The 22,328-nt window shown below is 46.5% G+C and overlaps 2 protein-coding genes and 1 long non-coding RNA gene across 3 annotated transcripts in view; 1 reads left to right on the top strand and 2 right to left on the bottom strand.

The window, feature by feature from the left end:
- Positions 1-14,667, top strand: part of LOC139202881 (centriolin) — a 14,917-nt gene extending 250 nt beyond the window's left edge. Inside the window, exons 1-5 of the mRNA XM_070832477.1 lie at positions 1-170; positions 8,659-8,755; positions 11,442-11,595; positions 12,100-12,245; positions 13,422-14,667. The exon at positions 1-170 is cut by the window's left edge and continues 250 nt beyond it. Coding sequence (XP_070688578.1) covers positions 1-170; positions 8,659-8,755; positions 11,442-11,595; positions 12,100-12,245; positions 13,422-13,423 — 569 coding nt within the window. The 3' untranslated portion in view covers positions 13,424-14,667. The remainder of the gene's footprint in view (positions 171-8,658; positions 8,756-11,441; positions 11,596-12,099; positions 12,246-13,421) is intronic.
- A 288-nt stretch (positions 14,668-14,955) lies between these two features.
- On the bottom strand, positions 14,956-16,841 carry LOC139203227 (uncharacterized). The gene is made up of 3 exons (XR_011584376.1): positions 16,762-16,841; positions 15,675-15,739; positions 14,956-15,138 (listed from the first exon to the last, which is right to left on the bottom strand). It is a non-coding gene; the product is annotated as an uncharacterized lncRNA (long non-coding RNA).
- A 1,636-nt stretch (positions 16,842-18,477) lies between these two features.
- Positions 18,478-20,616, bottom strand: LOC139203285 (survival motor neuron protein-like). Its single transcript, XM_070832980.1, has 5 exons — positions 20,570-20,616; positions 20,272-20,343; positions 19,321-19,440; positions 19,014-19,199; positions 18,478-18,735 (listed from the first exon to the last, which is right to left on the bottom strand). Exons 1-5 carry the CDS (start codon positions 20,591-20,593, stop codon positions 18,478-18,480), a joined length of 660 nt encoding a protein of 219 aa, XP_070689081.1. The 5' UTR covers positions 20,594-20,616.
- Positions 20,617-22,328: the final 1,712 nt, after the last annotated feature.

Raw genomic sequence — 22,328 nt, 5'->3', positions numbered from 1 at the left:
CCGAGAAGCTGGAGGGCGCCAAGGTGGTGTGGAACAAGAACAAGGTGGCTCTGGAGGAGCTCCTGGAGAAGGCCAGGGAGGAGCAGGACCGCCAGAGAGCCCGGGTCCTGCTGCTGCTGGGACGCCTCAACGCCACCAACGCCACGCTGGAGGAGTGTCGGCGGGAAGCGGTGAGTCCGTCGCATGTGGTCTCATCCAGATCCAGGTCCTGGAAGTAAGAGGAGTCTGTTCCAGAGTTTAGAGTCCTGGAAAGTCAGGGAGGGTTTGTGACCTGGACTCCAGGAGTCGGGACAGGGAGGTCCAGACTCCTGGAGTCCAGCTCACATTCATAGAGCTGTAAACCAGTGAAGACCAGGGGACAGTGTTTCTGTCTGCGTTCAGCTTCTGTGTGAATCTGTTCTCTGTGTTCACTGTTCTCTCAGTTCTCTCTGTTCGCAGTTCTCTCTGTTCTCTCTGTTCTCTCTGTTCTCAGTTCTCTCTGTTCTCTCAGTTCTCTCTGTTCTCTCTGTTCTCAGTTCTCTCAGTTCTCTCAGTTCTCTCTGTTCTCTCAGTTCTCTCTGTTCTCAGTTCTCTCAGTTCTCTCAGTTCTCTCTGTTCTCAGTTCTCTCAGTTCTCTCTGTTCTCTCTGTTCTCTCTGTTCTCAGTTCTCTCAGTTCTCTCAGTTCTCTCTGTTCTCTCAGTTCTCTCAGTTCTCTCTGTTCTCTCAGTTCTCTCTGTTCTCAGTTCTCTCAGTTCTCTCTGTTCTCTCAGTTCTCTCTGTTCTCTCTGTTCTCTCAGTTCTCTCTGTTCTCAGTTCTCTCAGTTCTCTCTGTTCTCAGTTCTCTCAGTTCTCTCTGTTCTCTCAGTTCTCTCTGTTCTCTCAGTTCTCAGTTCTCTCAGTTCTCTCTGTTCTCTCAGTTCTCTCAGTTCTCTCTGTTCTCAGTTCTCTCAGTTCTCAGTTCTCTCTGTTCTCTCAGTTCTCTCAGTTCTCTCTGTTCTCAGTTCTCTCTGTTCTCTCAGTTCTCTCAGTTCTCTCAGTTCTCAGTTCTCTCTGTTCTCTCAGTTCTCTCTGTTCTCTCAGTTCTCTCAGTTCTCAGTTCTCTCTGTTCTCAGTTCTCTCTGTTCTCTCAGTTCTCTCTGTTCTCAGTTCTCTCAGTTCTCTCTGTTCTCTCTGTTCTCTCAGTTCTCTCTGTTCTCAGTTCTCTCTGTTCTCTCTGTTCTCTCAGTTCTCTCTGTTCTCTCAGTTCTCAGTTCTCTCAGTTCTCTCAGTTCTCTCTGTTCTCTCAGTTCTCTCTGTTCTCTCAGTTCTCTGTTCTCTCAGTTCTCTCTGTTCTCTCAGTTCTCTGTTCTCTCTGTTCTCAGTTCTCTCTGTTCTCTCAGTTCTCTCTGTTCTCTCAGTTCTCTCTGTTCTCAGTTCTCTCAGTTCTCAGTTCTCTCTGTTCTCTCAGTTCTCTCTGTTCTCTCAGTTCTCTCAGTTCTCTCAGTTCTCTCTGTTCTCTCAGTTCTCTCTGTTCTCTCTGTTCTCTCAGTTCTCTCAGTTCTCTCTGTTCTCTCAGTTCTCTCTGTTCTCTCAGTTCTCTCTGTTCTCTCTGTTCTCTCAGTTCTCTCTGTTCTCTCAGTTCTCTCTGTTCTCAGTTCTCTCTGTTCTCTCAGTTCTCTCTGTTCTCTCAGTTCTCTCTGTTCTCAGTTCTCTCTGTTCTCTCTGTTCTCTCAGTTCTCTGTTCTCTCAGTTCTCTCTGTTCTCTCAGTTCTCTCTGTTCTCTCTGTTCTCTCTGTTCTCTCTGTTCTCTCAGTTCTCTCTGTTCTCAGTTCTCTCTGTTCTCTCAGTTCTCTCTGTTCTCTCAGTTCTCTCTGTTCTCTCAGTTCTCTCTGTTCTCAGTTCTCTCTGTTCTCTCTGTTCTCTCAGTTCTCTGTTCTCTCAGTTCTCTCTGTTCTCTCAGTTCTCTCTGTTCTCTCTGTTCTCTCTGTTCTCTCAGTTCTCAGTTCTCTCTGTTCTCTCTGTTCTCTCAGTTCTCTCAGTTCTCAGTTCTCTCTGTTCTCTCAGTTCTCTCAGTTCTCAGTTCTCTCTGTTCTCTCAGTTCTCTCAGTTCTCTCTGTTCTCTCAGTTCTCTCTGTTCTCAGTTCTCTCTGTTCTCTCAGTTCTCTCTGTTCTCTCAGTTCTCTCTGTTCTCTCAGTTCTCTCTGTTCTCAGTTCTCTCTGTTCTCTCTGTTCTCTCTGTTCTCTCAGTTCTCAGTTCTCTCTGTTCTCTCTGTTCTCTCAGTTCTCTCAGTTCTCAGTTCTCTCTGTTCTCTCAGTTCTCAGTTCTCTCTGTTCTCTCAGTTCTCTCAGTTCTCTCAGTTCTCTCAGTTCTCTCTGTTCTCTCAGTTCTCAGTTCTCTCTGTTCTCTCTGTTCTCTCAGTTCTCTCAGTTCTCAGTTCTCTCTGTTCTCTCAGTTCTCTCAGTTCTCAGTTCTCTCTGTTCTCTCAGTTCTCTCAGTTCTCTCAGTTCTCTCTGTTCTCTCAGTTCTCTCAGTTCTCAGTTCTCTCTGTTCTCTCAGTTCTCTCTGTTCTCTCTGTTCTCTCAGTTCTCTCTGTTCTCTCAGTTCTCTCTGTTCTCAGTTCTCTCAGTTCTCTCTGTTCTCTCAGTTCTCTCAGTTCTCTCTGTTCTCAGTTCTCTCTGTTCTCTCTGTTCTCTCTGTTCTCTCAGTTCTCTGTTCTCTCAGTTCTCTCTGTTCTCTCAGTTCTCTCTGTTCTCTCAGTTCTCTCTGTTCTCAGTTCTCTCTGTTCTCTCAGTTCTCTCTGTTCTCTCAGTTCTCAGTTCTCTCTGTTCTCTCTGTTCTCTCAGTTCTCTCAGTTCTCAGTTCTGTCTGTTCTCTCAGTTCTCTCAGTTCTCAGTTCTCTCTGTTCTCTCAGTTCTCTCAGTTCTCTCTGTTCTCAGTTCTCTCAGTTCTCAGTTCTCTCTGTTCTCTCAGTTCTCTCTGTTCTCTCAGTTCTCTCAGTTCTCTCTGTTCTCTCAGTTCTCTCAGTTCTCTCTGTTCTCAGTTCTCTCTGTTCTCTCTGTTCTCTCTGTTCTCTCAGTTCTCTGTTCTCTCAGTTCTCTCTGTTCTCTCAGTTCTCTCTGTTCTCTCAGTTCTCTCTGTTCTCAGTTCTCTCTGTTCTCTCAGTTCTCTCTGTTCTCTCAGTTCTCAGTTCTCTCTGTTCTCTCTGTTCTCTCAGTTCTCTCAGTTCTCAGTTCTGTCTGTTCTCTCAGTTCTCTCAGTTCTCAGTTCTCTCTGTTCTCTCAGTTCTCTCAGTTCTCTCTGTTCTCAGTTCTCTCAGTTCTCAGTTCTCTCTGTTCTCTCAGTTCTCTCTGTTCTCTCAGTTCTCTCAGTTCTCTCAGTTCTCTCTGTTCTCTCTGTTCTCTCAGTTCTCTCAGTTTCTCCTCATGTCTCTGTGTCACACAAAGTGGAAAAAGAACCTTGTGATATAAACCCAGTGAAAACACTCCACCCCTTTGAACGGATCTAAAGTAGAAACTAAAACTATCCGTCCTCTTGGTGATGTCACTGAATGACATAATGAGTGGGACCAGGTGTCGGTGTCACAGCTACAGGTGAGGTTTGGGAATCATTTGAAACTACTTCAAACTGTACATCAGAAGTGGGCGTGGTCACCGTGACGTCACCGGGTGGTTTGAGGACCGCCGTTCTGAAGCCTCAAGTTTGACTTTGAGGGCGTCGCCATCTTGGCTTTTTGGAGCCAGAAGTAACGTTCAGGTTCAGACAGGACCCTCCTCTGATTGGTCAGGATCAGTCAGGACCCTCCTCTGATTGGTCAGGTTCAGTCAGGACCCTCCTCTGATTGGTCAGGTTCACACAGGACCCTCCTCTGATTGGTCAGGTTCAGTCAGGACCCTCCTCTGATTGGTCAGGTTCAGTCAGGACCCTCCTCTGATTGGTCAGTGAGCCTCTTCCTGGTGTATCTTCCTCTAAATGGACCATAATTTACTGTCTGTACTGTGAAGCGTGGCTCCACAGGTCAAACAGAACCCAACACAAAAACAGAGGAATTGTTTTAAAGTTTTTCTCTGTGGGAACGAGACGTTAGCTTAGCTTAGCATAAAGAGTGGGAGCGGGGGGAAACTGCTAGCCTGAGCTGTGAGCTGTGAGCATGAGTGTGCTCTTGGTGCTCGGTGTGTAGATCAGGACGACTAAAGCTGTTCATCACCGTCACCAAAACACTAACGGCTTCCATCTGCCCCCCAACAACAACCAGACACTCAGCCATCAATAACTGCCATCAGCTGCTCTCTCTCCATATTTCATCCTCTGAAAGCACAAACATTTGGTTCCTTCCAACAAAATGTTGGTCGATGAGGAAGAACCTGACTTCATGTCACAAACAAAGACGACAGCAGAGCTTCACATCAGAGTCACACTGAGATAATATAATATAATATAATATAATATAATATAATATAATATAATATAATATAATATAAAATAATATAATATAATATAAAATAATATAATATAATATAATATAATATAATATAATATAATATAATATAATATAATATAATATAATATAATATAATATAATATAATATAACATAATATAATATAATATAATATTTAAGGACACTTGTTCCTTCACAGACTCATTAAATAGGAAATCATTAACATCAGTGAGTATAATAGTACACTGGCATCACCTTCTCCCTCCTCCCCCGTCTTCTCCTTTGCCACCCCTCTCCTCTCCCCTCCCCTCCCCTCCTCTCCTCTCCTCTCCTCTCCTCTCCTCTCCTCTCCCCTCCCCTCCTCTCCTCTCCTCTCCCCTCCCCTCCCCTCCTCTCCTCTCCTCTCCTCTCCCCTCCCCTCCCCTCCCCTCCTCTCCTCTCCTCTCCTCTCCTCTCCTCTCCTCTCCTCTCCCCTCCTCTCCCCTCCTCTCCTCTCCCCTCCTCTCCTCTCCTCTCCTCTCCCCTCCCCTCCCCTCCCCTCCTCTCCTCTCCTCTCCTCTCCTCTCCTCTCCTCTCCTCTCCCCTCCTCTCCCCTCCTCTCCTCTCCCCTCCTCTCCTCTCCTCTCCCCTCCTCTCCTCTCCTCTCCTCTCCTCTCCTCTCCTCTCCCCTCCCCTCCTCTCCTCTCCTCTCCCCTCCCCTCCCCTCCTCTCCTCTCCTCTCCTCTCCCCTCCCCTCCCCTCCCCTCCTCTCCTCTCCTCTCCCCTCCTCTCCTCTCCCCTCCTCTCCTCTCCTCTCCCCTCCTCTCCTCTCCTCTCCCCTCCTCTCCTCTCCTCTCCCCCTGACTGTTTAAACTCTGAACTCTTTGGTTGTTTCCAGAGGTTTCCAGTTGGTTGGAAAAAGTGAGTGTTTGCCTTCATCCCTCCTCCTCCTGACTCATCCCTCCTCCTCCTCCTCTCCCTTATTTTTCCTCTTGTGGCTCCTGTGAACATGGTGGTGTTTATCTGCTGGAGGGAAACTCTTCGTCGTTCCTCTTCACCGCCCGTATTAATAGAAACACTCAGTGTGTCACTGCGCACAGCTTTTCCTGGAAAAACACTTTCCTGTTAGCAGAAATATGTAACAAGCCGGTACTACATGACCCACAATGCACTGGGAGCGCTGCCCTCTGACCGCGTGTGTGTTTGAGTGTGTGTTTGAGTGTCTGTGTGTGTGTGTGTGTGTGTTTGAGTGTGTGTGTGTGTGTGTGTGTGTGTGTGTGTGTGAGGACATTCCTCCCTCACGGTCCAATCACAGCTCTGTCTGAGCTCTGGTGAAACCTCTCCAGGCCAAAGGACAGAGTTTACACCCTTCATAGAGCTTTCAGGGGTGGGGGTGGTGGTGGGGGGGGTGGTGGGGGGGTGAACACTGACACCAAACAGCTGATCACCTCCTCCACCTCGTCCTCCTGTTACCAGGTTAGAACAGATCAGTTGTCCGTCACAGAGCCTGTTAGCATCTGACCGGCTGGTCCTAATGTTTCATTTGTGACATCACAGTTTCCTGTCAGCCGGATGCTTCCTGTCTGTACAAACGGTTTAACCCCTTCAGGCCGGACCTCTGTGTGCCGCTGCATTATTCCTACAAAATAAAAGCTTCCCCCCACTACAGACTACCAACGGCAGCGGCGTGTAGTGTGACCTGAGCTAATGTTAGCTAACAGGCTAACCTCTATGGGAAATGTGATTGCTAAGCTAACGTGCTAACGGCTGCAGCCCGTGGGTGTGATCTGAGGAAATGATTTCAGAAACGGACTCTGGTCGACGGACGGGATGTTTGCATTGCCCCGCTGCATGCTGGGTAGATGTGTTCCCTCCAATCACAGAGGAGGGGTGAGAGCAGGTGTGATGATGTACAGGTGATGTTTTCATCAATGTGACATGAGCCTCTCTGTCTGTCTGTTACTGTCTGTTACTGTCTGTTACTGTCTGTTACTGTTAGTTACTGTCTGTTACTGTCTGTTACTGTTAGTTACTGTCTGTTACTGTCTGTTACTGTTAGTTACTGTTAGTTACTGTCTGTTACTGTCTGTTACTGTTAGTTACTGTCTGTTACTGTCTGTTACTGTTAGTTACTGTCTGTTACTGTCTGTTACTGTCTGTTACTGTTAGTTACTGTCTGTTACTGTCTGTTACTGTTAGTTACTGTCTGTTACTGTCTGTTACTGTTAGTTACTGTTAGTTACTGTCTGTTACTGTCTGTTACTGTCTGTTACTGTCTGTTACTGTTAGTTACTGTCTGTTACTGTCTGTTACTGTTAGTTACTGTTAGTTACTGTCTGTTACTGTCTGTTACTGTCTGTTACTGTCTGTTACTGTTAGTTACTGTCTGTTACTGTTAGTTACTGTCTGTTACTGTTAGTTACTGTCTGTTACTGTCTGTTACTGTCTGTTACTGTTAGTTACTGTCTGTTACTGTCTGTTACTGTTAGTTACTGTCTGTTACTGTTAGTTACTGTCTGTTACTGTTAGTTACTGTCTGTTACTGTCTGTTACTGTTAGTTACTGTCTGTTACTGTCTGTTACTGTTAGTTACTGTCTGTTACTGTTAGTTACTGTCTGTTACTGTTAGTTACTGTCTGTTACTCTGTCTGTTACTGTCTGTTACTGTTAGTTACTGTCTGTTACTCTGTCTGTTACTGTCTGTTACTGTCTGTTACTGTCTGTTACTGTTAGTTACTGTCTGTTACTCTGTCTGTTACTGTCTGTTACTGTCTGTTACTGTCTGTTACTGTCTGTTACTGTTAGTTACTGTCTGTTACTGTCTGTTACTGTTAGTTACTGTCTGTTACTCTGTCTGTTACTGTCTGTTACTGTTAGTTACTGTCTGTTACTCTGTCTGTAGTCTGAACTACATCCTGTGCTCTTCAGAAATCAGTCCACACACACACACACACTCAGTGAGTGTATGTAAACAGTGAGGAAGTGAAACAAGACTTCCTGTTTCCTGTGCATCACTTCCTGCTGAGCAGCTTCACGCTCAGTCAGTAAAACCGTCCTGGAGCAGATCTCAGGTGGCTTTCAGATGTTCCAGGAGCCCTGTAATCAGTACAGGAGTGCTGGAACATGTTCTAGGGGCTCTTTGAGGGCTGTAGAGGTCTAGAGGATTTGGAGGTTAAAGGGGGTCCTTGATAGTCTTCTAAGGGTCCCAGAATGTGCCAGTGGTTCTTGAATTGGCTGTAGAGTCTTGAGGAGGTCCTGAGGTTGTTCACCACGACACCTTGGGCTCCTTGAGTAGTGTGACGTGTTACTGTGACGTGTGTGGGTCAGAAGGTCTCTGCGTCTCAGGAGCCTGTCGGGGTGAACTCATTTGTTTGGACTGCTCCTTTAAGTGCAGGCCTCTGTTTAAAGAGCTGCTCTAACTATAACGGCTGCGTTCAGTCACAGGAATGTTTCCAAAAGCTGCTCTCGGCGTCCAGTCCGCTGCTTTCAATCAGCAGCCGAGAGCTCGCGGCAGACAGCCTGGTCCTCCGGTCCGGTCCGGTCCGGTCCGGTCTTCAGAGCAGGCTCATCATCCACGTGTTCAGAGGTGTTTGGCCTCAACATGTTCTTGAACGCACCACAGAGACGCTGTCCTCTCTGAGTCACTGCATGATGAAACCTTTGAAATAATAAAAATACAGAAAATAATGATTTCTATCAAACTCAGTGAGGACGGGAGCAGAAGAAGATATGAACAGAGTCAGATTGTTTTATATCGCCACCAGACTCCATTGACAAAACCAGTCATTTTAGCTCACAGGACACAGGAGCTGCTGGGCTGCTGCTGCCTCTGTCAGTCAGTGTGTGCTATTATTGTGTGTAACAGAGATGTTGTGTTGGATCTGAATGAACCCTTTAAAACACCAAAGTCACTCACTAACTCAAACACTCTGACTGATGGAGGCAGCAGCAGAGCAGCAGCTCCTGTGTCCTGTTCTCTAAAATCCCTGTTTTAGTGAATGTAGTCTGGTGTGTGTGCTGTTTGTGGTTAAACCAAAAGGATCTTCCAGGTCTCTCTCTGTAGGGATCCTTTCTCTGTAGGGATCCTTTCCATGATGCTGTCACACACTTTCTCAGCTACTTTCTACTTGTCCTGCCCTTCAGTAGTGCTCCTATCAGCTCGTCAGCCCTCGTAGTTTCTAGTAGCAGCAGGATTGTGCTTCAGTCAGAAGTGTGTTTAAACGTTCCTGTGAGTCTCTCACTGACATGTTGTCTCTCTGGGGTGCGTTTGTTTTGTGCCGCAGGTCGTCCTGAACGGGAACATCAGCGCGCTGCAGGAGACGGTGGAGCAGCAGCGTCAGACGGAGGCGAACCTCACGGCTCGGCTCGGCCTGCAGGAAGGTAACGCTCCCTCCCTCCCTCTGTAGGAAAAACTCCATCACTGCCATGAAAGGAGAGTCTGTCAGCGAGCCACCGGCGGTATTCTTAGCTGCATTTTCCCCCTCTGTTACCATGACAACCCGTGAGTCAGCGTAAATAAACACACACGATTGGTCGGAGTGTTTTCTGCTCCTAAAGACAGAAAGAAAGTCGCCTTTTAATCATGTGGTTGCTTCCAAACCCACCAAGAGAAGAACGAGCTCAACTAAAGCAGGTCGTTCACTCATATTTAACTCTGGAACCTGAATGATCCAACAGCAGGAAGTCAGGCAGACAGACAGCAAGGAGAATCCGCTCAGTTTTCAAAATAAAAGCACCCCCCCTGCAGACTGTCAGAGGTATCTTCCAGCAGCACATCAGTATTATTCTCTAATGGGGGGGCACCAGGCCAGACGTCAGCCGCTCAGAGGGTTTTTAACACCATGACGACCAGAGGATCATCTGGGATGGAGAAACACTCATTCAGCTGATTTGCTGCTAAATTAAACCGTTTCAGTGCCTCTGCCGGCCAACATTTTTCAAAATAAGAGACACTTTATTGTGTTAGTTGTGCTGCTGCAGCGTTGCAGCCTCCTGTCAGGTGACGTGTCCATCTGTCTTCTTTAAATGAGGCCACATTAAGAACATTTTAAGGCGGCCTGACAGAACGGCCTTCTGGGAGCCTTTGTTAGAGTGAATGAGGTATTTTCCTTGACTAACACCCTCCAGCAGCAGCGGCAGGAACAGGAGCATGATGGGAAGTGCCTCTGCTCTTTAATGGAGGTGGTTTCCTGCCGTGAGCAGTCGGGGGGGAAGTCATGAGCGGTTGTGTGAGGCAGATATGAGCGGAGCATTGTGTTACCGGGCAGCTGCTGATAAACATCAGTCAGTCTGCTGCAAAACATCCGACCGCTTTCAGCAGCTTCAGCCACAGAAACTCACTCTTTATTCCAACAAGTGAAACTGATCAGTCGGCCACAAGACAGAGAAAATCTACTAGAACCCACTGGTTTCAACTATTTACTACAAATGAAGGTGTTTTATAGAAGATAAAACACGCAGAGAGCGATAGAACAGCTTCATGCATCACTCTGCACTCACACCAGACTCCATTGACAAAAACAGGGATTTTAGCTCCCAGCACACAGGAGCTGCTGCCTCCATCAGTCAGTGTGTCTGTTACTGTGTGTGACACACAGTCCACTAAAGTCACACAATTACAAACAAATGGACCAGTTCCAACACTTTTAGTAGCCACCAGCCATTCAGACACCAGGATGTGGACAGAGAGGATCATGGGCTTTTCTTTAATTTGGATTTAAAACATGTTGGAATAATAAAATAAAGACGTCAGAGTTAATATTTGACTTCAGGAAGAAGCTCTCTGGTCCTTTTATAAAGTAAAAGTAATCTACCTAAAGTACGAAGTCCGTCTGAAGCTGAATAATCTGATATTATTGATTATAGTTATTGATCACTCGAATGACTTTATGTCCTTCTGATAGTTTAATCTGTAATCGTACAGCAGCATTGATTATTGATCAGACTGTTTTAGAGCTCTGAACGTGGGCAGCTGTCAGGTGAACATGTAGAGTGAATGTCTGTGGTTACTTCCCCCCGGCGGTGGTGAGAGGAGCAGCCCGAGTCCTCCACTAGCTGTTTTGGCAGTGACCTCACAGCCTCTGAATCTGATCCAGAATCTGCTCACAAACAGGCTAAAGTACAAAAAAACAGGAGAGCTGGCAGCCGAGATCATTCCTGACATAGCGAGCTGATAAGACTCCGGCTCTCCTTATAAGTTAATGCACCAGACTCTCTTCACGTCCCGCTCCCTTTTATTTTCCACCACTGTGCTCTTTCTCAGACCTCCACAAGGTGTTCCCAGGCCTGATGGGAGACCCTCCCGCCCCCGCCCCCGCCACCCCTCCCTAGTTACTGTTGCTATGTTCAGTCAACAGTCTCACTCCGTCACATCAGGCTGTTAACAGCAGAAAATGGTCGTTAGCTCAAGCAGAGCAGGTCTCTAATAATCTAATCTCAACTATTCCTCCAAATTTTTAGCCTCTTAAAAAACATGTACCTCGATGGTGTCGTGGACATTTCTGAACATAGAGTTCTTTATTTATTCCTGCAAGAAGGAGCACATGGTAACAGAGAGCTCATGCAGTCTGTCCAGGAGTGGGGGTTACCTGCAGACACCTTTACACCTCTTTGTTCCCTATCTGTCAAATTCCATTACAGTGGACACTGAAGCCACCAGACTCCACTGACAAAAACACTGATTTTAGCTCCCAGGACACAGGAGCTGCTGGTCTGCTGCTGCCTCCATCAGTCAGTGTGTTTGTGTTACTGTGGGACTTTGGTGTTTTAAAGGGTCAGTTTGGGTCTTTGTCTAACACACAGTAACACTGATGGAGGCAGCAGCAGAGCAGCAGCTCCTGTGTCCTGTTCTCTAAAATCCCTGTTTTAGTGAATGTAGTCTGGTGTGTGTGCAGAGAGCGATAGAACGGCTGTTAACCTAATAACCTACCAGTCACTCAGACACCAGGACCAGGTAGAGTCACCACCAGTGACCACAGGGTTCACTGAACTGGACCAGAGTAGAACCAGACCAGTTAAACCAGGTTTTCAGGTGTGAAACATGTTCTAATCCGTCTCCCCCCCTCAGACCACATCGAGGCCCTGCAGCAGAACCTGACCCTGGCCGCCCATCGGACCGAGTCCTGCGCCAGCCTGAAGACGGCGGCTGAGAGCCAGATGGTGGCGGCTCAGAGTGAGACCAGAGCCTGCGAGTCCCAGCAGCAGTACCTGCAGAAGCAGCTGTGAGTGAACGCTCGTCACGCTTTAAAACAGAGATCAGCACAGTCCAGGCTGCAGGGGGACCGTCTTAAATGAGCTCTTTCTTCAATGGAGTTTGGTGTGTAAGTGAAGAGCATCAGCAGACCAGGTAAAGGTGCCGCCTCCTGTTTGTCCTGCACACCTGAGACGTGGACTGGACCTCCAGTGGGCGCAACTTGATCACAACCACGTCTCAGGTGTGCAGCAACTCTGAGATTAAAGTGGTACATTTATGAGGAAAGAAATCAGGTTGTTAGAGATAAAAGTGAGGAACCACCGCAGTGTCTCATCTCATGCACCATGTGATGAGGTCACATTACAGACGGCGAGCGGCGGCGACACCTGTGGTGTGATAACATCAAGTCACCATCAGAGCCTTTAAAGTGTCTTTAATTCTCCTGTACTGATGAAAAGTGTTTGTGTTTAATATTTATTCACATTATTTGGATAAAAGCAGCGACTGTGTGTGTGTGTGTGTGTGTTTCCAGTCAGAAGTGTAAGGACTCCGAGGTTCCTCAGCAGACGCAGCCGCAGCAGGACGCCGTCCCGCCCTCCAACTCTGCCGCCGCCGTGTCGCTCTGTGGCGTTCCCGCGCTGACGCTGCTCGTCTTCAGCGCTCTGCGGCTGATTACCTGTGAGTGTCGACGCCTCGTCTGTCACAACACCATAAATCACTCACACACACACGACGCCACGAATCTGACGAACATCTCATCAGCTCGACTCCGACTGGAAACTGAAACAGGCCTGAAGTCATATTTATATTTGGCAGAAAAAAGAACAAACAAGCTGATTTTATTAAAAGCTCAACATTCAGCATCAGTCTAAGTGGACCTGTGTGTAGAATATTTCCCTTAATGCAGACGGACCTGACAGCTACTAACCGTTTTATCGCCCTCTTCAAATCCACCAGACTCCATTCACGAAAACAGTCATTTTACTTCACAGAACACAGGAGCTGCCGACAAACTAACAGCTCCAGTGTCCTGTGGAGTAAAATCACTGTTTTTGTGAATGGAGTCTGGTGGATTTGTAACGGCTGCAGTCTGACAGCGATATGAATCAGTGAACACATCATTTATTTAAACTTTTGTTAGAAGACTAAAATCTGTTTCATAGTTTTTCTGACTTCCCCAAAATCTACATGTGTTTCTGAAATGCACCTTTAATGAAGCTGAACCAGTGACAGCAGCACACACATGCATGTTCACAGCCCCACCTGCTGGTCACACCTGCTCACTGCACCACCAACAACAGTAATGATGAAATAGTGATTAATACTTTAATAATAATATCAATACTGAGTATTGATCGCTCACTCTCAGCTCATGTCTGAGGTGATCTGAGTATTTCCACCAAACCGAGATCTGATCAAGTCTGATCAATAACCAATGATGTATTATTACTGATTAAAGTAAGATCTAGGATCAATAACACATTATTAGATTCTGCTCCTCTTAAACACACACACACAGAGGCCGTTTGTTCTCTTCAGAACTCGTGAGAACAAACAGAACGTAGAACCTGTAGGAACACTCAGAGCTCTCAGCCAATCAGCGCCTCCCAAAACCACCTGAGCAAACTTTAAAATCCTTCTTTTCTTAAATGGAGTCTGGTGTGTTCAAACACCGGGTACACTGACGGTTCAGAAATATCTAATTATCCATCGATTAATGTTCTAGAATCAATAACTGTTTAGTTTAACTTGTTAGTCCAGCTGGGCCAACACAATGCATCCTGGGAAATAGATCAGAGAGAGCGCGTCAAAACTGATAATCATTAAAACTGACCTCAGCTGTCATGTTTCCAGGAGCGCGGCGAGGTGGGCGGCGCCCTGTGGAACGGCGTCGAGCGCTGCGGTCCAGGAAGCGGGGGGCGGAGCCTGGACAGACTGACTGCTGTACAAACTTCCTGTCTACGCAACAAACAGATCGCCATGGAGACGCCGAGGCGTCACGCTGTCGTGTGATGAATGATTGGACACAAACTTTGCTTTGACTTCAACAGCTGAGACGTTCACTGACCGCTGGACGCGGCGGCGCTCATCAGGTTTTACTCTGATCACAGCCGTGGTTCATCCTCAGGAGACCTGCTGCAGAGACGCTCGCTCTTTAAATGGTGCGTTCAGGGACATTAGACATCTGAGCATCACTTTCTGATGCAGGAAAAAGAGTTTTATTTTATATTATCGATTTATCTCGTTTCCATTACCAATTATTATCTATCGACGTATTGATCGGTCTGTAAACTGTCAGTCGTTGTCCGACAGCTGAAAACCCAAAAAGATTCAGTTTATCAAGAACAAACAAATAAAAAGACTAAGAATGTTTATTAGAGCGTGAACGCTGCGTTCACTGACTTTCACCGTAGCTCTCGGTACGACCACTTCCTGATAACAGACGGTCGTCATGGTGACGATACTGTAAACATCAAGTTTTCAGCTGGAAAATTGATCCAAAACGAATCCGTGGATTCAGATTTCAGTTTTTACTCCATTTAAACGCTTTCATTGTTAGTTAAACTAGTTAAAAAGTTAAACTGGTAAAAAAGTTTAACTAGTTAAAAGGTGTTTTTGACTGTTTGACCGCAGAGATTCAGGTTTTAATAAATTAAGGCCCAGAATTACCCAGAATGCAGCAGGTGTTCCTCTGCAGGCCGACACACGACGACTCTCTGCAGCAGGTGATCAGATCGATCGGATCAATAGATCAGAGTCAGACCTGATTTGGATCCTGAGCAGCAGGAACAGGAAGTGAAGCTCACGCAACTAATTTCAATGTAAAGGCCCCGTTCACACCTGACAGTTAAATCTGGTCTCAGTCCGGATCGCAGACACAACACACCTGTGAGCGAGGAGCAATCCCAGCATGCACTGGGCTCAGAGGCCCCACCTGGAGTCTGTGTGATCGGTGATCAATAACCCCAGCTGATCAGGTGTGAACGGGCTCAAACTGTGTGAATGAGAGAATCTTTTGCTGTATTTTTATTTTATGACGTTCAGCGAATGAATCAGTGACGCTCTTAGACGCTTTTATCCAATTTGCTGGGGGGGGGCTGGTTTGGGACTGGGGGGGCAGGTTTGGGACTGGGGGGGGGCAGGTTTGGGACTGGGGGGGGGCAGGTTTGGGACTGGGGGGGGGCAGGTTTGGGACTGGGGGGGGCAGGTTTGGGACTGGGGGGGCAGGTGTGAATGTTTTCATGAGGATAATAAACCTGAAGAAGTTCTCTGATGACATTTTGTTTGTCCTTTGTTTTAAAGCCCAGGTTTTGGGGGGAATGCTCCTTTAAACCAGCGGCCTCAGAGGAAACACTGAACCGTCGTCAGTTATTCAGTGTTTAATAACAAAAATACTCCAAATGTTCACATTTCATGTTCCAACAGTTCACAGACTCAAACTGAAACCTTCAAACGTCTCTGAAGTCAAACAGAAGTTTTCCACTGGACTCGACTACAAACAGAAGAAAAGAACGTACAGTGAACGAGGAGGGTCGACTCAGCGCGGCTCCTCCCAGAATCCTCTCTGGCTCTGAAGCAGGAAGAAAAAACAAGTTATTAAACTCCACATGAAACCAAACTACAGCTGTTGTGCACAAATCAGACATTTTGGATTAAATGAGTTTTACAAAACGCCTTTGGTGTTTTAAAAGGTTCGTTTATGTCTGAACTCACTCTTTAAAACACAACAACACTCTGACTGATGGAGGCAGCAGCTCTAAAATCCCTGTTTTAGTGAATGTAGTCTGGTGTGTGTGCTGTTTGTGGTTAAACCAAAAGGATCTTCCAGGTCTCTCTCTGTAGGGATCCTTTCCATGATGCTGTCACACACTGAGCATGAAGATGTTTCTTAGTTTGGCTTCCCATCAGCAGAGAAACGTTATTTAGTTTTGGATCCTACATTTCCCACAATGCACCTGATGGTGTCATCAGCTCATCATCATGTCCCTTTAAAGGGGAAACAGTCTGTTGTCACACTGAAGCAAACCAGTTTAAACTGAAGACGCTAAAGCTAAAGCTAGCTGATGTTTAACAACACGCCTCCACTGTGTCAGAGTGTGTGTTTACCTGAGAGCGCACAGGTGAGGGCAGGTGGGTCAGTCTTTGGAGCTGGACCTCAACATCTGCTGAGCCTGGAACACGCGCACACACACACACACACACACGCACACACACACACACACGCACACACGAGTAAACTGCTGAACGTCCATAACAAACGTGTGTTTATATTGCAGCCTGTCAGTTTAAATTAAATCTGTTTAAGAAGTTTCACACATTTAATTTTGCAATAGAACTCATCAGATGTTTCTGAATAAATAATAAATCACAGACTGACTAACGGACCATTTCATCCTTTAGGGCCTTTTCTGCTGCCTTCTACTAAATCATCTCTGTTGTTGAGTTTAATCTGGATTACACATCTGAATCAATCATCTTGATGCCAGCAGCTTCTTTAAAATCATGTTTAAATGGCGCCAACACACGTTTTACGAGTGACGGCGTCACAGTGAAAATGATCTGAGTCGTGTTGTCGTCACACAGCGACATCACACACGGAGAACATACTCCTCCCTTCACGCGTGGACGCTGCACGCTTATGAGCCTCAGGTGGCCGTCACACAGGTACAGGTGGGCGGAACACTTCCACTAACATCAATGATCAACACCAGTTTGTGTGGACGCTCACTGCTTTATATTACAGACAGTCCGGTCTCACAGGGAACTGAAGACTCACTTCACTTACTTCAACCCACCAGACTCCATTGACAAAAACAGAGATTTTAGCTCTGAGAACAGAGGAGCTGCTGGTCTGCTGCTGTGACTCATAACATGTTAGTCTGGATCCAAACGAACGTGTTAAAACACCAGAGTCACATAGTAATGAAACAAGTAAACCGATCAAGGCAGCAGCAGACCAGCAGCAGACCAGCAGCAGACCAGCAGCAGACCAGCAGCTCCTCTGTTCCCAGGGATAAAATCACTGTTTTTGTCAATGGAGTCTGGTGTGTCTGCAGAGAGCGAACAAACAGCTTTAGTCAGCGTCCACTTGCTCTGATGTTGATGTTTTGAGGCCTTTTGTTTTTTAGGAGGCTACAATCTGTTTTCCTGCCGCCCCCCCACCCCCACAGGGACGGACTGTCCCTTTACTGACCAGGTAGCTGCCGGTGTGGAAGCCGCACATGTACCACAGCATCAGCATGCTGGAGGTGGCGTCGCTGCCCGCAGAGTCCGTCCCACCGAACGGCCAGAGGGGGGGCGGAGGAGGAGGGGGGGGAGGGGGGAGGAAGGACACAGGGTCCTGCAGAGGGAGACGCCGAGTCAGACTGACGGACAGCATCAGAGGAAACAGGTTAACGGAGGTCAGAGTCAGTTTTACCCCTGAGCTCGACTGAGGAGGAGGAGGGAACGGGGGGAAGAGAGGGAAGCTGTGATTGGTCGGTTTCTCGCCTCCATCTGCCTGCTGGTTTCCTCTCTTCTTCTCTTCTTTCTCCACTTTGCTCTGATTACCTGGTTTGTCCTTCACCTGCTGACTCACAAAACACAACAGAAGACCAAATCTGGGATCACTTTCTACCTGAAGTCTCACCTGAGGGATCAGATGTGTTTAACAGGTCGGCTTCGCTCAGCGTTTCTTTATTAAAGGGTCACTCCACTGTTTCTACCCATGATCCTCTCTGTCCACATCCTGGTGTGTGAGTGATCGGTAGGTAGTAAAAGTGTTGGAACTGGTCCAGTAGATCACCTCAGCCAGCAGCCACCAAACGGGCTGCAATGGCTGCAACGTGATCCTTTGGGACAACTGCACCTGATCACAGTAGGTCCACTAAAAGAGCTTGTTTGATCCACTGACAGGCTCAGAGTGTTATTCTAAGTGTGTGACAGCATCATGGAAAGGATCCCTACAGAGAGAGACCTGGAAGATCCTTTTGGTTTAACCACAAACAGCACACACACCAGACTACATTCACTAAAACAGGGATTTTAGAGAACAGGACACAGGAGCTGCTGCTCTGCTGCTGCCTCCATCAGTCAGTGTGTTTGTGTTGTTGTGTGTTAAACAAAGACCCAAACTGACCCTTTAAATCACCAAAGTCACACAGTAACACAAACACACTGACTGATGGAGGCAGCAGCTCCTGCGTTCTGTGAGCTAAAATCAGTGTTTTTGTCACTGGAGTCTGGTGGCTTTGAGGAGAGCGATTTCACGGCTTCAGTTTCTTTCAGACAGCTTTATCAGCCGGTGGTGTAAATCAGTGAAAATATTCTAAATGCAACGTCCACTTAAACTGATGTTGAAGGCTAAAAATCTGTTTTCCTGCCGCACGCTGCTTAATGTTTATCTGATATCATTACTTTGATTTTATTTTAATGATCTGGTTTCATTTATCTTCTGAAATGTGTAACAGCCATTACATCACTGTCAATCAGTCATTTTACCACACAGGACAGAGGAGCTGCTGCCTCCATCAGTCTCCTGTTCTACGGGCTCTAATCACTGTTCCTGCCTTCCTTTACTTCCTGTCCACAGAAGGTTCCTTTAAAACCTCCAGTCGGCCACGAGGTGTCAGCGTTCGGCTGAAACTAAACTGTGACACATGAGACTCACCCAGGAGAAGCTCTGCTGATCGTCTCTCCACGCCGACCTCCTCTCTCCTCCTCCTCCTCCTCCTCCTCCTCCTCCTCCTCCTCCTCCTCTCTCCCCCTGGTTCTCCTCGGTTCTCCTCCTCCTCTTCCAGTCAAAGATGCTGCTGGACTTCCAGCTGCTGCCCTGCTGATCAATGAAACCTTTGGTTCAGAGGTCAGAACATCTGATTCACAGTCTGAACTGAGACTAATTAAATGAGGATTTAAATCGGGAACCATCGGGTCAAAGCCCCACGCTCCTCGGGTTTGACACCCAGTCCGGGATCCTAGTCGGGGTCCAGGTTCGGGTCCTCACCGCGGCTCTGCCGGGTCCGCGGAGCTCGTCGAGGCGCAGCAGGCCGTCGACGTCCTGCTCCTCCTCGTTGTTGTAGTCATCGAAGCGAATGCGGCAGCGCTGACCTTTGACCCACAGGACCACAGCCGGATAGACCAGGCCGTCCTCAGAGTACACGGCCCGGCACCGAGAGCCGGGTCCCCAGTCCTGACGCAGACCAGAACCAGAACCACTAAGCACAGTGGTCTCTTTAACCGTGTGTGTGTGTGTGTGTGTGTGTGTGTGTGTGTGTGTGTGTGTGTGTGTGTGTGTGTGTGTGTGTGTTACCTGGGGGTTGTGTGTGTGTGTGTGTGTGTTACCTGGGGGTTGTGTCTGTGTCTGTGTGTGTGTGTGTGTGTGTGTGTGTGTGTGTGTGTGTGTGTGTGTTACCTGGGGGTTGTGTCTGTGTCTGTGTGTGTGTGTGTGTGTGTGTGTGTGTGTGTTACCTGGGGGTTGTGTCTGTGTGTGTGTGGACCGTCTGGACTTCTGAGCTCGCTCAGTTCTACGTCCTCCTCGTTGCCGTAGCCGTTGAAGTGGACTCTGCAGCGCTCCCCGTCCAAAGACACCACGGTCGCCAGATACACCTGCCCGTCCTCCGACCACCTGACCTGACAGCGAGCCCCCACCCCCCACTGACACACACACACACACACAGTTTACTGCACCATCAGTCCGTGAAGCTTCACACACGGACGACGTCAGAACCGCTGGTCCCTCCTGGTCCTGGTCCCAGACCTGGATCCAGGTGTTTACCTTTGACTCAGTGCCGGAGGGTTCAGCTGCAGCAGCACAGACCGTCTGTCCGTCCTGCTGCTCCGACGTCTGTTTGCCGTCCGTCTCCTCTGATGCTGCACATTCTGTCTGTTCAAAGTCCTGCAGACAGACAGACAGACAGACAGACAGACAGACAGGCAGGCAGACAAACAGGCAGGCAGACAGACAGACAGACAGACAGACAGACAGACAGACAGGCAGGCAGGCAGGCAGGCAGGCAGGCAGGCAGGCAGACAGACAGACAGACAGACAGACAGACAGACAGGCAGACAGGCAGACAGGCAGGCAGGCAGGCAGACAGACAGACAGACTCTGTATCCTACATGTGGAAGGAGAACACCCACCAGACTCCATTCAAAAAATAGCCAAGTTTGTGCCTTGGTGCTTGTGGGCTCAAGTGTGAAATCATGTTTCACAGTTCGGCGTCGCTCTGTGAACGGTTCTGTCATGTTTGGACTACAGACACACACAAACAGTAAATAAACTACATTTACCACCTCACTAAACATGTTTAGTGACCTTTGACCTCTAACAGCTGATCATCTTTGGGTCCAACTCAGATTGGTCCTGAATGAAGGATGTGATGTAGGAGCTATGACAGACTATTCACCGAGGGGACATTTGTGCTGAATTTAGAGAATTTAAGTTTCACTCCTCATGAAAAAGGACAGACAACCAAAAAAACAGTAAAACTCTGAAGGGAGTTTGGTGCAGCCTAAAGCACTGGAGTCATTTCTGTTATATTTATAGCAAAACTGTTAAAAGTAGAAAAATTACCCCGCGAAACCAAGTTCTGACATATTTTGGTGATTTTTAACAACTGTTAAATTAGGCAGAATTTTGAATGGAGTTTGGTTATAAAAATTTAACCCCCCAGAGAAAAGTGCCACCAAAACGCGTTTATTTTATTATTAAAAGTGTGAAACCAACCTGTGAGATTTCCAAAGTGTTTTCAAACGCTTCAATAAGAGAAGTTTGCTGTTGAACCGTCGCGGATTCATCCTGAAACAAACATTTTAGCGTTAGCGGCTAACAGAGAGCAGCTAGCTAGTTAACACGCTGAAACACTGTTAGCCAAACTGCTAACTGCTCCTTTAGCCAACAGTTAGCCTGCCAGCTAGTTAGCTGCTACATTAGCTGCATTAGCTACATTAGCTACATTAGCTTACATTAGCTACATTAGCTACATTAGCGGCAGTTTCCTGACAATAAGTCGGTAAAAACGCACCGTGTTTCCCGTCACCTCGGTCATGGCGGTCCGCCGTTAGAGCAGCGCTCATTTCACTCAGGTAAACACTCACCAGCCACACCTACGTCAAGCTAACCTGAGGTGACCAGACAGCTTCCGGTTGAATATTTCAAAATAAATGTGTTAAGGATCTCGTTCATTTTCAACAAATAGAAAATAGTTTTCAACACTTTTCCAAAGACGAAGCTAAAAAATTATTAATTAACAAAATGACTTGAGTTTCTAACTTCACCAAAAGTCAGTGAAGTACACTTCTCCATGTTCAGTTTGTCTAAATCAAACATTAAAACTTTAAAACAACATTTATTTTATGGATCTAAACTTTGATTTGCAGCACTGGACTTTTACAACATGTCACTTTTTCTCTGGATTCAGTCTAAAAATGTGATTTTTGTCAGTGTTCATGAACGATGGGACAATAAAAGACCTGATTATTATTATCTACATGTGTCACGAGGAGCCCTGCCTTTATTCTAGAAGAATTCTTCAACTTAAAAACACAACAGTCCTCTCTTTTAGACGTCTTTCATTTTATTTCTATTTCTTTATTTGCCTTCTTCTGCTTTATGTGTAACTGTTGATGCTCGTCTGGAAACCAAATAGATGGTTAATATTGAACTGTAAAGAGCTTAGAAATCAAACTAAAGACCAAAATATTGATCATTGATCATTTACTGACATTGAGGGGATGTTTCAGGCAGTTTGACATAGAGTGAAGCTTTGAGAGGATCTTTAGGCGTAAAGATAAAGTGTTCAGGTGTCGAAGTGAAATAAAATGAAATGTTAGTGGCTTTAAAAGTTTTTCTCAGACTCACATTTAGACTTCAAAAGTCTTCTGAATACTTAAATTAAGAGACTTTGAAGATGTAAAAGTAAAGTTTAAACCTCAAAGACACAAAGTTTGGTTCTAGAGTGACGACTTCAGAATCCACAAACAGACTAATTAAAGATTTAAGTTCACAATACACACGTGGTACAATACACTGTTAGTGAGTGTGTGTGTGTGTGTGTGTGTGTGTGTGAGCTCTCCTGCTGGTTGTCACTTGTCTTCAGTCTGCAGTTTTTCCTCTCAGCTTTATTTCCATCTCACACGTCCTTAAATCGCTCATTTTTCCTCTGGAGTCTGGTGTGGCTCACTGGGAGTCCTGTTGAATACACAGTTCAGGGTTAACAGTCGTCACACTCCGCTGCCTCCTCCGTCATTCAGCGTCAAACAACAAACACACAACGATTCACTACGACCAGCGGTGGAAAGGAGCCGAGCACATTTACTGAAGTACTGGACCGGAGTACAACTCTGAGTGTCTCTCCTTCTCCTCCACCAAACCCCAGAGGAAATCTGGACTGTTTTACTGCCCTACAATTATCTAGTGCTTTTCACTGTGTGGGATAATTATTTTATAATAATAATAACAATACACATTATTATTCAGCACCTTTCATACATAACATGCAGCTCAAAGTGTTTGAAAAATAAAATCAATAGCGCAGGTATTAAAATCAAAAGACAAAAGCAGCCAAATGTACCAATAACTAACAATAAAACAATCCAATATGTAAAACAATGGTGTTAAATGTGAATCAGACTTTAGATCTCCTAAACTCTGAATTCCTTCTTTAAAATCTCCTTAAACCTTAATTAATATCTTTTAAACCCTTTTTAATTTTACACCTTAAAGATCCTTTAAACTGTTGCCCTGAAAGCCCTTTCTGATTAGATCATCACCAATCAATCATC

Source organism: Pempheris klunzingeri, chromosome 6, assembly GCF_042242105.1.
Source record: "Pempheris klunzingeri isolate RE-2024b chromosome 6, fPemKlu1.hap1, whole genome shotgun sequence".
Lineage (NCBI taxonomy): Eukaryota > Metazoa > Chordata > Actinopteri > Acropomatiformes > Pempheridae > Pempheris > Pempheris klunzingeri.
This window is presented reverse-complemented; position numbering and strand designations above follow the sequence as displayed.